We start from the raw sequence: 15,130 nt of genomic DNA, 5'->3' as shown, positions 1-15,130 counted from the left end.
GTAAAGAGTTAAATATTTGGTCATGAATATCTCAATAATATAATTAGGTTATAAAGACTTAGGGGACTGCAAAAGTTCGAGGAAAATTTTCATAATTTATTAATTTCATTTTTATACAAACATTTTGAAATCCTCTCATACATTTATGACACAAAGGGTGAATCTGTGGACATCTCTTTCTGGGACAGAAGGATTTGAAAATACTTTAGTAGAAGTAAAACCCAAATGAAAATTTTAAGTATAAATGGGAGTTTGCTAACTTGACAAAACAGAAATAAATTTGGGGGTGGAGTGGGGGAAGAAGCTTATATGAGCCCCGCACCGTGTTATTTCATAAAGTTTAAGCTTCATAATATTCCATCAGAGGCTAATGATTATTATTGGCAGTTTAAAGGATAGGAAATTGCAGCACAGAGAAACTAAACTTTTCCAACGTTGCACAGCCTATAGCAGTAGCAGTCATTTTAAACGGAGGTGATAATAGATGCAAAGATTTCGCTTGAAATATTGTGGGGGGGGGACTTCAACCTATAAGCATGGTTGTTTGGGGAACTCTGAGTTTTCTCGAGGATGTCTACTTGAAGTAAATCTCTGGCAGCAGCACCCATGTCACCCAGGAACATGGCAGCCATGCAGGGCCTCAGGCCTTACCCCGAGTTTACAGAATTTAAAAAAAAAACAACAACTAGCTTTCAACAGGATCTTCCAAGTAATTCATATGCACATTAAAGTTTATAGCACTGCCTCTAGGAAAATATATGATTAGTGCACATAGCTAGTGACCGTGGCAACACTGCGTTTAAAGTGAAGGCCATTGAGGTCATCATTGCTGTGGACCAGTTACAAAGGAGGCCGTCCACGGACAGCGATTGGGACTTGGGTTTTGGGTAGTGTGGGATGGTAGAGGGTAGGGTGGAAGTACCAGATTTCAGAATCTCTTTCATGGAGAAGGGCCTTTTTGCATGCAAGTAAAAGTCATGTGTCCCAGAAGCAGCAGTAAACCAAAACGCCCTGCTGCCAAGTCAGTGCTGACTTCTAGTGACCCCACAACACAGGATTGGGAGAAAGAAGAGGGGTCCCGCTCCTGTAGAGAGTTACAGCAGGATCGGAAACCGACAGGTCAGTTCTCTTCTCTCCTGAGTCAGGATCCACTCACCAGCAATGAATTTGAGTTCATAGAACAGGGTAGAACTGACCCTGTGGGTTTCCAAGACCCTAAGCAGCTAGTGGTTTCAAACTGCTGACCTTGCAGTGAGCAGCAGCCCATCGTGAAACCACCGTACCATGCCACCAGGGCCCTGCAGAGGTAGCAGCAGGGTTTTGGAAAATTCCTGATTCTCAAGTGCTGCAGTGAATATGCTACCCTCTAGGTGGAGCCAAGTTCTAGTAGGATGCGGAAGAGGAGGGCACATTCTCAGAGGGGTAGCAAATGCAGTGACTTTGTAAAGCAGAACAGCCCTGTTGGATATCGTGAAAGACTTTGACAAGATCCACAGCAGTGTGAGGTAGTCCTTCGGTTCAGTGCAGTGTGGGGAGGAGAATGCACAGGGACTGGTGTTTTAAACTGAGGACTGACTGTACACGGGATAGGCTTAGACAGAGTGAAGGAGCGTTAGAAGTTTGGGCTTTGAACTGTGAGGATAATAAGTGCCTATATACTTGCGTATAAGAGGACCCGAATATAAGCTGAGGCACCTAATTGTACCACAAAAATGGCATTAAAAATGTGCTGGGAACGCTTGGCTTATACACGAGTATATAGGTGGTTTCCAGGCAAGGTCTGCAGATTCCGCCTCATGCTTTGGTGAGACCTTACACGTGACGGCAGTCTGCGGTGGGAAGGGCCTGGCGTTTTCACAGGACTGTGCCGCTAAGCCACGGAGCTGCTACTTTATAATTTTTCTCCTTTGTACATGTGCAGTGTCCTTGTTGACAGCATACCACACCCATGCTGAAGATCAAAAATGCCTCGCTTGGTTAGACGTCTTTGTATTGTCTCTTTAGTGGATGGATGGATGGATGTTCATATCCGATTCGCCACTCCCCTGCCACTTTGTCATGCTCTGGTGACTTGTGTGTTGCTGTGATGCTGGAAGAATCGCAAATACTAGTAGGGACACTCTTGATGGATAGGTTTTCAGCAGAAGATGCAGACTAAGGCAAGCTTGGAAGAAGCAATACACTTCTGAAAATACAGTGAAGAAAACCTTATGACTGTCAGTGACATAGTGGAGCTAGATAGGCCCCTCAGCGTGGCTGGCCAGCACTCCGCATGGGCAGTGGTTGCCACCGTACGGCCACCGTGGTGAGGATGGTGCAGGACCGGGGAGTGTTAGTTCTTTCTACAGGAACACGCCGTGTCAGGATGGACCGGATCGCATTGGCAGCTACAGACCCCCCTCCCGCAACCCCAATTCAAAAAAGAAGAAGAAAAAGGAATGATCCCAAAGAAACATACCTATGTTAGCTATCTTTCTCCAGCCAAGGAGCCTGCGTGGCGCAGTGGTTACATGTTAGACTGCTCAATGGAAGGTCAGATGTTTGAAACCACCAGCCACTCCAAGGGCTTTCTACTCCTGCAGAGTTACAGTCAGAGACTCACAAGGGCAGTTCTATCCTGTCCTATCGGCTCGCAATATGGGGCTATCAGTTTGATGGCAGGGAGTTCGGAGTTTGGGGTTTTCTTTATACAGAGGCCCACCCCCACCTTTTGTAGCGATGTGGCACAGGTAAAAATCCACATATAAGTTGCCCAAGTATTAAGATTCATAAGCCAATATAGCAATCTGATAGTGAAATATAGTCTATCAATCTAATTTAAATATACTTCATGAACACAGGGAACACCAACTTGGTATTTAAGGTATTTGGCCTTCCTTGCTCTGATGGGCATGGGCATGATGAAGAGATACCCGCGTCCAGTTTTGTTCATTGCCCTGAGTGGTCTCACATGCATGTGGACATCACAACCATCAGGTAACACCCTCCTCACACCCCTTGGTCACCTCTGGACCACATTTCCGGTTGTGGAGTGTGCCCATCTGTGACTCAGTCTACTCTTGGGAGTCTGGGCACGAGAAGAAGAGCTTCATAATCCAGGACACATGTACAGAGCCACTTAGGCAAAGAGTTACAGAGTTTGGGACACTGGGGAGTGGTTTAAAAGGGAAGTCGGGGACGGTGGGACACGTTCTGGTGGACATCGTCCCTTGGTCCTTCACACCTCTTGCCCAGTGACAAGATCATGGTGGGAGTATACCAGAGTGGGACCTTCAGAAACAAAAGGGCCCGGGTCAGGAGCACCTATTTCTGATCTAAAAGAAATAGGAATTATGGCAGTTACAATACGCATCACGTATAATGTTTACGTGATGTCAACAGAGAACATACTATGGTTCTTTTCTATGTGTCTACAAACTCATTTTATCCTCATCGCAACCTATGTGGAAGGTACTCTTAGCCCCATTTTGCAGACACCAAAGCTGAGAAATAGTGCTGCGAAGTCCCAGGCAAGATTGCACAGCTACAGAACGTGGTGAAATTAGGAAATGGACTTTAATGCCTAGAACCATCTTATTGACATCCTTACATGCTTTTCTTATTTAGAGTGAGAAAACCCGAAATCAATGAAAACCAGCTATTTCATATGAATACACACACACACATATATATTAGTGCAATTTCTTTAAAGCCCTTTATGCCTTACACTACACTGCAGAATAAGAATTTTATCAGATATTAATTAGTTTCATTTCTGGTGATATGGTATTTGTTCTTCTCTCCCTCTTTTTCCCTATTTCCTCTTCCTTTCTCCTATGCTTATTCAGTTTCAGTTGTATACTCAGCCGGTGATTCCCAAACTCTGAAGTGTGATCATTGCAGTGATTTTTAGATGAACTACAATACTGGTGTGTCATCAAGTTGCTCTTGACTCATAGTGACTGTGTCAATCGGGTAGATGAGAGAAACAAATTCATAGACACTCATATGTGCATAAGAAAGAGCTTTATATACAAGAGCAATCAAATATTGAGAAAGCATCCCAGCCCAGTTTAGATCAAGTCCATAAGTCCAATATTAGCCTATCTGTCCAGTCCCAGTCTATAAATTCCTCTTCAGAATCATGCAACACATGCAACCACGCCAAATGCAGGAAGATCACAGGCCTGTGTGTGGGAACTTTTGTGGATCCAGTGGTGGTAGTGGCATCTTACCACTGGCAGGGCTCTCCACGTGGTTCCTTCAGCCCTGAGGCTCTGACTGCCATCAGCCTGTCTCCATGTGGTTCATCAATAAGAATGTCTCTCTGGGAGTCCGCATTTGTCCCTCCTCCAGCGAGCTATTTATCTCCTTCACCCCTCCAAATGAGGTCATCGGGCTGTGGCCTGATTGACAGGGTAAACTCCACCCCTTCACTGGTAAGGTCTCAAATTGACACCAGATTGTGCAATGACCACAATAACCCTAAAGGACAGAAGAGAATTGCCCCATATGATTCCCTACACTGTCTTCTTCGCAGGCACAGCTGGCTGCTGGTAGGTTCCAACTACAGACCACGGGCAGCCGAGCACTTGAAACTCTTACACCAGCAAGTGCCCTTGACCCACCTGGAGGATTTGGGAAAACACAGGTTACTGGATTTTATGGAGAGTTTTTGATGCAGTCGATCAAGAGGAGCCCTGGTTATTGACATTTCTAAGGAGCCTCCAAAGGAAGTTTGGTGGCATAGTGGTATTTGATCATGGACTGCTAACCGTACGGGCAGTGATTCAAATCCACCAGTTGTACCACAGCAGAAAGATGAGGTAGAAAGTTCTACTCAGTCCTGTAGGGTAGCTGTGAGTTGAAATGGACTCATCGGCAGCCGATAGTGGAACAAGTTCCCCTGTAAGGCCAAGCTGCTAGCCTGGAGCTCACAGTATGAGATTGAATTATTATAAAGCATAGACAGTGTTATTTAAATCGCCCTCATCTGTCATGTTGCTGTGATGCTGGAAGCTATGCCACCAGTATATCAAATACCATCAGAGTCACTAAAGGTGAATCGGGCTCAATGGCACTTTTAGACTAAGAACATACGTTGAAGAATGAACAGGCTGCCCAATCCGGAGAGACTGCCACTTAAGAAGGACTAACCTTATGGATAGTGACAGAAGGTTGTCAGCTAGGGCGTTTCAGAATGTGGAGAACAAGAATGTCACTGTGGAGACTTAGGGTGCACCTGACCCAAACCGTGATGTTTTCATTCAGCTCCTGTGCATGTTGGAGGATGAATGAAGAGGGCAGATGGATTGACTCGTTTGAATGATGGGGCTGGACTGCTGGAAGAACAGACAAAACTGTCATGGAAGAAGTACAGTCAGAATGGTCCTTAGAAGCAAGGGTAGCGAGGCTTTTTCTCATGTTTGCAGGTCATATGATAAGGAGATATCAGTCCCTGGAAAAAGAAGTTATGCCTGGTCAAGTACAAGGTCAGCAAAAAGGAAGACCCTCAATGAAATGGACTGATAAAGTGGCCGCAACAGTGGGCTCAACACATGACAGCAGTCCTAAGTGTTTTGCTCTGTTGTACAGAGTCATTGTGTCTCAGCCAACCTGACTGCATCTCACGATGCCTTTCAGAATTAACTGGAAGAAGGAATCCCAGTATATGAGGAAAGGAAATTAAATGAGTTGATTATGAACATCTAACAACGATATGTTTCTCAGGTACAGTAAAACCTGGGAAAGGCGGAATCTACATAAGGAGGGAACCTGTCAGTTAAGGAAAACTCAAATATTTTCCAATAATAGATAGTGATAGAAAAGTGAAGAATGCATGCCGTCAAACATGGAAAACTTTCAAGACTCAGAAATACTAGACAGTCCCATTGAGTTCCAGCCTCCACTGATTTCTCTGTACTTTGTGCTCTATTAATATACATGTATTCTTGACTCTATCCGTGATTACTAGGGAGAGCAGCACGGAGGAGCAGGTCTTTGGACAAGAGACAATTCCAAGGTCATTCCTACCTACCTGGCCTTTTTCTTCTATCTCTTATGGCAATCATTAACTGTCGTCTGACCTTCTGGCATTTTAAGTAATTACAAGCCACTTAATAACAAGAGAGGGGACAGGTAGTGACAGAATGCCATTTTGTTAGGAAACCACTTGTGATGCCTCTAATGACTTACCTCTCAGAGTGAACCAGACTTCCCTGGGGACTTCTCAATTCTACCTCCCTGGGCAGCTGGGCTGACAGCCGCGGTAGCGTCTCCGAATGTGGAGAAAACAGTGGTCAGTGCTGGTTTCTCGAGAGGCATCTGGGAGGGTTCCCTTTGCAAGGCTCTGGCAGTGACTTGAATGTTTACATTGTTGATGTTCTGTGTACAGGCAATGGCAGATCCAAACATGACCAGTGTGACCAACAGGAATCAAGGGCTTATTGATAAGGACTGCCTCGTCTGAGAGAAAACAAGAAGGTGGTCGATGAGTTCAGAGCATGGAGTTATTGGAGAAAAGAAATGGATAATAATGCTAGCTTGGCGGGGGCTGGAGGGGGTGGAGTGCTTGATCTTAAGGAGAGAATTCCTTAGAGCCCTTTCAGTCTCATTACTTTCCTACATCATAAATACAATAAGATGAATTATAAGTACAGGTTCTAGCCTTTCAGCAGGCAGTTTGCATTTCCATGCAGAGGGAAAGGTGGTGAGGTTGAGCGGCGTAGTGACATTTCACTGGACTGAAAAGCATTGTGTACACACTGTGACATATGTAGTGTATCCACATAGTGAGTTCTTCTCACAACCAAAATAACACAAGCCCCGTTGCTGTTGAGGAGATCTGAGTCATCGTGGCTCTGTAGGACAGAGTAGGACGGTCCCCATGTGTTTCTGAGGTTGTACATCTCTACAGGAGTAGACAGTCTCATCTTCTGCAGAACCGCGGCGAGCTTGAACGCTCTTCTGGAGGTGAGCAGCCCAGTGTGCAGCCCTGAATGTGGCCACTGTGAGTCAGCAGGAGATGGCAGTGGGCTTGGATTTTGGTTGTGTGGCACAGATGGTGAAGCGCTTGGCTGCTAGCTGCAAGGTTGGAGTCCTTGAGAGATCTCTCAGAAGAAAGGCCCAGAGACCTACTTCCCCCAACCAGCCATTGAATGAGTGCCCTGTGTAGCAAGGTTCTACTGCAGCACATAGCAAGGCAGCCGTGAGCCACAATCAACTCAACCCAAGTGTTTTGTTTGTCGTGGTTTTTTTAAAATAAAATATTGAAATGACTACAATTTTTTAATAAAAAAAATTGTTGATGACTGCATTGAGCCAAATTTTGTCTCATGATGGCTGTGTGTGACAGGGCAGAATGCCTCATCATGTGTTCTGGATGGTGATATTGACGGAAGCCGATTGCCAATTCTTTCAAGAACAGAGTCACTGATTGGCCTTAAACCGCCAACCTGTTGCTTAAGGTTGTGCCCCCAGGGACCCTTGTACCACCAACTACACTTGGATGGACTAGAGTGGTTTCAATCAGATGAGGTTATTGCTAACGTGGCTTTTAAACTAAAGAACGAGAGGATGGAAGAAAAAGTTTGCTGAGACTATTTGTCATATACAATTTTAGCATATTTAAGTTAGTATTTTCAAACTTGATTAAGCAAGGCTTTTCATACAATTCATATGCTAATTTTATTTAATTCCCATGTGTTACGCCCGAATGGCTTTTTTGACACATACTGTAAATGGTCAAGTTCCCAAAATGATTTTTCAGGGCCATCAGCCTGATTTCTGGACTGTCTAATACAAAACTGCTTTTAATTAATGCTCTGTCATTTAATCTTTTAAGATACAGACAACTCCCATTAATATTTTTCAGGTATTATAGATTACAAATGGTTGCTGAATATGTGTGCATGTGTATAATGAGATTAGAAAAGAAAACTAGTGCAAAGATTTTACTTTAAATAAGTCAGTGCCACCATTTATACATGTGCACTTACATGTGTATGCAGATAGATATGAGAAAGAGAAACAGTATTATAAAGCAAATGTGGCAAAGTGTTAACAATGAAAAAAATTGGTTATGTTGAATTCTGTACACCTTGTTTTTCTGTAAGACTGAAATAATCTCACACAAAATAATTAAAATATGTTCACATTGATGATGAAAAACAAATGCAGTAATCTTTTAGAGGATAATTTTTCAGAAGACATGAAAAACCTTTATATAAATGTACACATACATTCTTTGAAGTAGTAATTCTACTTCTAGAAATCTAGCTTTCAGAAATAATCATTGATACATGAAAAGATATATGCATAAGTATACTCATTAGAGTATTATTTATTATAGCAAGATCTTGGAAATATGCTAAACAATACAATAGAGGAATGGCTATGTAATTAAGGTACACCCATGTGGATTAGGCTGCGTTCTCTCGAGAAGCAAAACCAGTATTCCGTATAAAGAAAGAAATTTATATCAAGAAGGTGGCTCCCACACTTGTAAAAGCAGTCAGGTCCAGTCCAGTAAAAGTTCCTAGGTCAGATGTTAACCTGGAGGCTTGTCCAGACTTGTGGAGCTGCTGGGGCTGAGGAACAGGAGTAAGGAGCCCCACAGGCTGGTGGACACAGAGGTAAATGAATCCGAGGTCAGCATGTCAGGCTTGTGGGTGCAGAATTGGATGAATCAACGGTTGACAGGCAACATGGCAGGCCACTAATACTCCTCAGCATCAGTGGGTCCCTATGTCAGATGCAGCATCTGGACCAGCAAGAAGTGAGCTTAGCTTCCCCACCATGTCACCTTAGACTAAGAGTAGGCCACACTCCCGATGAAGCTTCCAGCAAGACTGTGATCAGGTTAAGGAACAGATTCCTCCCTGTTCTCCCTGCAACTGCTTGGCTGCTCAGAGAAGTTCCTATCATGCAGTTGATAGATTGTGTTAGATGACATCAATTCTGGCCCAGCCAAGTTGATACAAAACCCAACTATTACATCATGTGTCTATATGAGCACTACTATACCGAACCAAGACTAAACGCACTACAGCTGAGTGAATCCCAACAGAAAAGGACCCGATAGGATAAGTAGCACTGCCCATAGGGTCGTTATGGGAGATGTTCTAAGAATAATGTGACAGAAAACTTTCTGCTGTTTTGAAAACAAGGCATACACTATTAGTTGAAAACACTCTAGTTATGAAGTGATACAGATTCGTGTAGTGCTGACACTCTGGGCTGTGAGCCGCATGGTCGGCAGTTCACAACCACCGTCCACTGAGGAAAATGACGGGCTTTCTACTGTGGTAAACAGTTACAGCCTGGAAACCCACAGGGGGCTTGCTCTGAGTCGGCATGGACTCAATGGCAGCGCGCTGGCTTATTTCTGGTTGCCATTTTCATAAAATGTTTTGCTGTGAAGACGATTTGTAAGAGGCACACATGAAACTATGAGTAGGAAGCATTTTGTTCCCGAGTAGTGCGGTGGTAGTGATTTCACTTATTGGAGTGAGGCGGTGCGTCCTGCCTTTTGTCATGGATCATACAATACTTTTGAATGAAACACAAAGAAGTATGGGGGATAAAGTTCTCAGCCCAAATTATTAGATAGTGGACTGTGAAGCATGGTTGGAACATAGCCAAAGCCCAATGTCACAGTAGTACTTTTAAAAATGAAATAACAATGATCACTCATGGGTGATCATGAATAAGAATGATGTTAGAATAGTTCAGTGGTTATGTAAATGCATCTGGTTTTAAGTTCGTTTTCTTAAATGATATTCTGAAAGCCACCTGCATGAAAGAAAAAAAAATTACCTGGGGTGGTTGTAAAAAACCCAAACCGTTGAATAAAAGTTTCTGGGATTGGGGTCAGTAAATTTGCACGTATATAAATATCCTAAGTGGCTTGAATCTATATAAAGTTTAAAAACTTATGGTCTTCCCTTAATCTGTAGTCTAATAACATACAGTTCTGTGCTCACCTGTAGGATTGCTTTAAGTCTGAAACAACTTGATAGCATGGGGTGTGCTTTAGTTTTTTCATTGGAGCTAAGTCAAAATTGAAACAGATTTGGTTATTTATTCTATAAAAGTGTCACTTTTACATACTCGTTCTTTTAAAATGCAATTCTACTTCTGAAAAAATATGCCACATACTTCAAATGGCACGCTTGTTTAAATGGTTCAGGCAGGACTGGGGACAGTGAGGAGCCCTAGTCCTTGTGCCGTCAGAGGAGGACTTTGTGTTCCGTGTGCTGTGATGGGGACATGTAGATAAACCTTACTGGTGACGGGGAGTGACCCTGAAACCACGGAGACAAGCTCATGGTCTCTAACCGAGTATGGACTAAAGATGAGCCAACCTTCCCCGTCTTTGGGGGAAAGATATTCATTTACAGGTTTCTGGGCAAGGCAAATGGTAAGGTTCATGTCTGTTAGCCAACAGTGGTGAATCAAAGACTACTAAAGGTACCTCAGCAGAAAGGACTGGCGGTCCGTTTCTGAGAAGTCACAGCCATTCAAGACTGGATGGGAGTGATGGCTCTGCAAAGCAAGGCTGTTGAGTCAGCATCAACTCAATAGCTGCTGATTTGGTTTTGATTATAGCCATTTGTTGGTTGTTGTTTTTTTAATCATTGTATTAGGGGTTCATACAACTCTTATCACAACCCATACACACATCAATTGTGTAAAGTGCATTTGTACATTCATTGCCCTCATCATTCTCAAAACATTTGCTCTCCACTTAAGGCCCCCCCCCATTATGTCCTCATTTTTCCCCTCCCTCCCTGCTCCCTCCTCCCTCATGAGCCTTTGATAATTTTTTTTTAAACATTTTATTAGGGGCTCATACAATCCATACACACATCAATTGTGTAAAGTACATTTGTACATCATTCTCAAAACCTTTTCTCTCCAATTAAACCCCCGACATTAGGTCCTCATTTTCCTCCTCCCTCCCCACTCCCCCCTCCCTCACGAGCCCCCGATAGTTTACAAATTGGTATTTTGTCATATCTTGCCCTGTCCGACGTCTCCCCTCACCCACCCCTCGGCTGTCTGTCCCTCAGGGAGGAGGTCACACACAATGAGCCCTTTACAATTTATCAATTGTTATTTTGTCATATCTTGCCCTCCGACATCTCCCTTCACCCACTTTTCAGTTGTCCGTCCCCCAGGGAGGAGGTCACATATAGTTCCTTGTAATCGATCCCTCTTTCCTACCCAAATGGCAAACCTGTCCTTTCCAGAGAGAAAGGAGCCCAACTCTTTGAAACGCACCTAGAGTGATTCATGCCAGTGGAACGGTTTGCTCTCAGATAGAGCCCCCACCCCCATCAAAGTAGCAATGGTAAAAGAGCATTTCGCTCAGAGCCTTTCTAAATGTTGTGTGAAAATATTCTCTGTATTATGGCTGCCTTTACTCTCTTTCTGATTTCAGACTTTGTTGATGGACCGATACACCACAAGGCCTTACTGATATCTGTGACTGTCTGCAGTTTGCTCCTGGTCTTTATCATTTTATTCTGTTACTTCAGGTGGGTTTGTGGCCAGTAGATGTCGACTTTTGAGTTTGGGGTATCATCTTTATATGTTCCACCTGCTTTTGCCTGATGTTTTTCACTACAGCTTTCTTTAACCTAATTAGATCTTTTATTTTGTGGAAAACATGAGTTACTATTGATAAATATTTGTTCCAGTGAAGACGTAAACACATATGTATCTCATTTCTGCCTCAGACATAAAAACCACACAGATAAATTTCATCCCTAGGGAACTTCAGTTAGGAAATTCAGAGACTGGTTGCAGCTGAGGTTAGATTTTAAGCAGAGGAGTACCTATTTTGAACTTCACTTTCATGAATTCTTTCTTCCTGTGTTAAATATTCCCTGTTAGCATTGAAAGATGGTGGAGGTGATGCCCTGAACAGAGACCAGAAGTCACCCTGAGAGACATGTGCTTGGTTATTTGGGGGAAGATTACTTACAGAGATGCCACATTGTGTGTCACCCTGGGGCGGCCAACAGGGTCAGGGTTTGGTCCACACACTGCCCCCCAGCAAGCAAGGGTTTGATATGTTTAAGGCAGGGAAGAGGAGTGGAGTTTGTGAGGCAGGCCCCCAGGGCAGGCGTGCTGACTGCAGGCTCTCTGGGAACTGCTCCTGCAAGGCCGGTCTAATTGCTGCCTAGAAACCACCTTGGTGGTAAGGTGCTGGAGGGGTGGGGAGGCCATGGACGGACATGCGGGAATGTTGGTTTACTCTTCAGATGGTAAAGATTATTTGTAGATAAATTATGGTTAAATCATACATTTTCACTGTTAAGTGGGTTCGTTACAAACTATTTGTGGCACTTGAGAACATCTTTTCTAGTTTGTGACATACAGTCTTTGAAACGTGCGTCTGATGCCTTTGGAACAATTTAATATTTATTTGTATTTCTAAGACGACTCTTCAAAAGGGCGATGGATTGATTCAGATAAGTTCTTTTCTAATGGAAGATATTGAAAATCATGGAAAATAGTTTCTAAAGCCTAATTTTATTTTATCTATGTGTCTGGTGATAATTTCTTTTAGAAGAACTAACACTAGACTAGTCCCAAGGAGTTGGAGATTAAAGATTTCCAAAATGTCGAACTCTTCCAAGATTCAATTCTGCTCCATTTCCCCCCACCCTCCACCCCCATCCCCACTCCTCCCCGGAATGTATGCCCTCACGTCCCTGGGCTCTGTGATTCCCTGCAACATCCCACAGAAAGCCATGAAATGGAGGAACTGTCTCACCTGGTGGTTGTTGCTGTTCAGCCCTGAATCCAAAGGTCAAACAGAAAGGAGCCAAATGCAGGGTCCACAGCCAGAAGCCAAAATAGTTCAAAAGTCACATCAAGGTCTCTGGCTTCCAGCAAATCTCAGTCCAGAAAGAGAGGCCTGGCTTTCCAGGTGATGGATTGTTTTAGAATTAGATGGTGGTGCCAGTGCATATACCCTATCCAAGGAAAGCAAAGGGTAACATCGAAGGCAAACCCTCTACTAAGGTAGAGCCAAAGATGCACCCAAGGAAACAAAGGGTATAGCTTGGGTCACACTCTCTACTTAGAGTCTTAAAGATGTCCCCAAGGAAGCAAAGGGTGAGACTTGGTTCACACCCTCTACTAAAAACCACAACCCACACTCACCTCCTCAAGCCAATTCTGACTCCTGGCAAGCGCCTGGGGCACAGTAGAACTGCCTCGGGGGTGGGGGTGGGGGGGTGTCTGAGACTAGACTGCTCTCTGTTAGTAGAAAGCCTCATATTTCTCTTGGATCAGCCAAGGGTTTTGAACTGCTGACCTTGCACAAAGCAGCCCAGTGTGTAACCACTACACCACCAGGGGCTCCTCCATCTGCTAAGGTCAGGTATTCATCCCACCCTAAACCTGCCCATTAGTTTTGCAAAGAATGCTCTCCTTGATGGCAACAGGTGTACAGTGTGTTTAATGAATGATGGATTGTTTAAAGATTTGTAAGAGGCCTCCCCCTCCCAATAAAATGATTAATAAAGAAAAAAATTCCCTACAAAATGGCACTATAGCCACAGGCATATAGAGTCTGGAATAATAATATATCACATAAGGAATTATGGCTAGAAGGGTCATATTGACTATAGCTCAATATGTTGTTTTCCCGTAAATTAACTTACAGGATGTAGTTATCTTTAATGTACTTTGTAAACCCAAACTTTTGCATCTTGATTTGTGTAAGAACTTCAAAGGAAAAGATGTTAGGAATATTTTCAGGATTTTAGGATATCAGAACTAAGAAACGTAGTATAGTCTGCTTGAATACATGCAGGCAAAAAGACCAGAAATGGTACATTGTAGATGATTTCTAGTGAGTCAGAACATATAGTCCAGTTTAATTTACACGTGTGTGTGTGTGTGTGTGTTTGTGTGTGAATGTTAGTAAAATAATTGTGATCTATTTTGGAAACCATACCCAATAGTAGGAAATATCTAAGCATTTAATCTCATATCGCATTTCTGTGTTACAGTAAAATCTGCTGTTTGTTTTATCTGTAGTATTTTGCCCCTATCAGTGCATTCCCTAATAGGTACTTTCCTCTTGCCACCTTTAGGTATAAGAGACAAGAAACCAGACCTCGGTACAGCATTGGTTTAGAACAGGATGAGACTTACATTCCTCCTGGAGAATCCTTGAGAGACTTGATCGAACAGTCTCAAAGCTCAGGAAGTGGATCGGGCCTCCCTCTGCTGGTAGGAGAAGCACATACCTCAGATTGAAAGGAACTGTCTGGGGATCCCCCGTGTCTTGTGATTGGTACAGGACCCACAGGGAAGAAATTCTGAGCAGACAGGTGGCCACCAGATCGCAATTCGGGGCTTCCTGATATCATCTTGACCTTGGGGTTGGGGGAGGAGGGAGCAAGGTGATTTTCTCTTTTATTATTGAAGTGTATGGTTACAATTCAGACCCACAGCCGTTCTGATAAAGAGCAGATTAAACATCACTAAACCTGGATTCATCTACCCTCTGTTCTCGGTAAGGATTGCACGGCTTCTCTTGGGTCCAGCTTTGGAAGTGGAAAGTATTAAAAGCAACTGATATCTGAGTGCTTCTACAAAGGGAAAAGGCTATTTTCAGCCGACGGTTTATATTTCAGGGTGAAATCTTGGCTTTTCTATGCAGAAGAGGTTTACTTTTCTGATGGTTAAACCCACCAGCCTTGGTGGGGTAGGGGTGCTGGTAGGGGCCTAATCCAGGGCATTTCCCTTAATCAGAAAAGTAGAAACTTCATATACTATCCCCTGTCCCCCAAAAGAGAAAGAAATGAAATTGTTGGGATTTAGGATAGAGATGGCTTTTTAAATGAGAAAACACTATTTTCCTTAATAAACTCTTCCCATGGATTTTCTGATATTTCCTGCTTCTGATTGGGGATCTCTGACCCACTTGAGGCCTGTGCTGACCTTTTATTTTGTACTGAAAAGAACATGTTTAGGCCCAGGCAGAAAGCGACGTGCGAGCAGGCCATCCTGAGCAAACTGAATGATAGTTTTAAAAGTTTTCACTTCTTTGGTTGGTAGATTTTTTTTGTTTGTTTATTTGGTTTTTAGGTTGTTTTTTTAATCATTTTATTAGGGGCTCATACAA

At 43.4% G+C, this 15,130-nt stretch overlaps 1 protein-coding gene across 4 annotated transcripts in view; it reads left to right on the top strand.

The window, feature by feature from the left end:
- Positions 1–15,130, top strand: part of BMPR1B (bone morphogenetic protein receptor type 1B) — a 331,709-nt gene that overhangs the window by 283,733 nt on the left and 32,846 nt on the right. For all 4 annotated transcript variants that reach the window (XM_045284268.1, XM_004703270.2, XM_045284266.1 and 1 more), the window contains 2 exons: positions 11,423–11,519; positions 14,094–14,232. In XM_045284268.1, coding sequence (XP_045140203.1) covers positions 11,423–11,519; positions 14,094–14,232 — 236 coding nt within the window. The remainder of the gene's footprint in view (positions 1–11,422; positions 11,520–14,093; positions 14,233–15,130) is intronic.

This window comes from Echinops telfairi, unplaced genomic scaffold (assembly GCF_000313985.2).
Source record: "Echinops telfairi isolate 266 unplaced genomic scaffold, ASM31398v2 ScPeMD7_7468;HRSCAF=8506_0, whole genome shotgun sequence".
Taxonomy (NCBI): domain Eukaryota; kingdom Metazoa; phylum Chordata; class Mammalia; order Afrosoricida; family Tenrecidae; genus Echinops; species Echinops telfairi.
The sequence above is the reverse complement of the archived record's forward strand: the minus strand, read 5'-3'. Positions and strand labels throughout refer to the sequence as shown.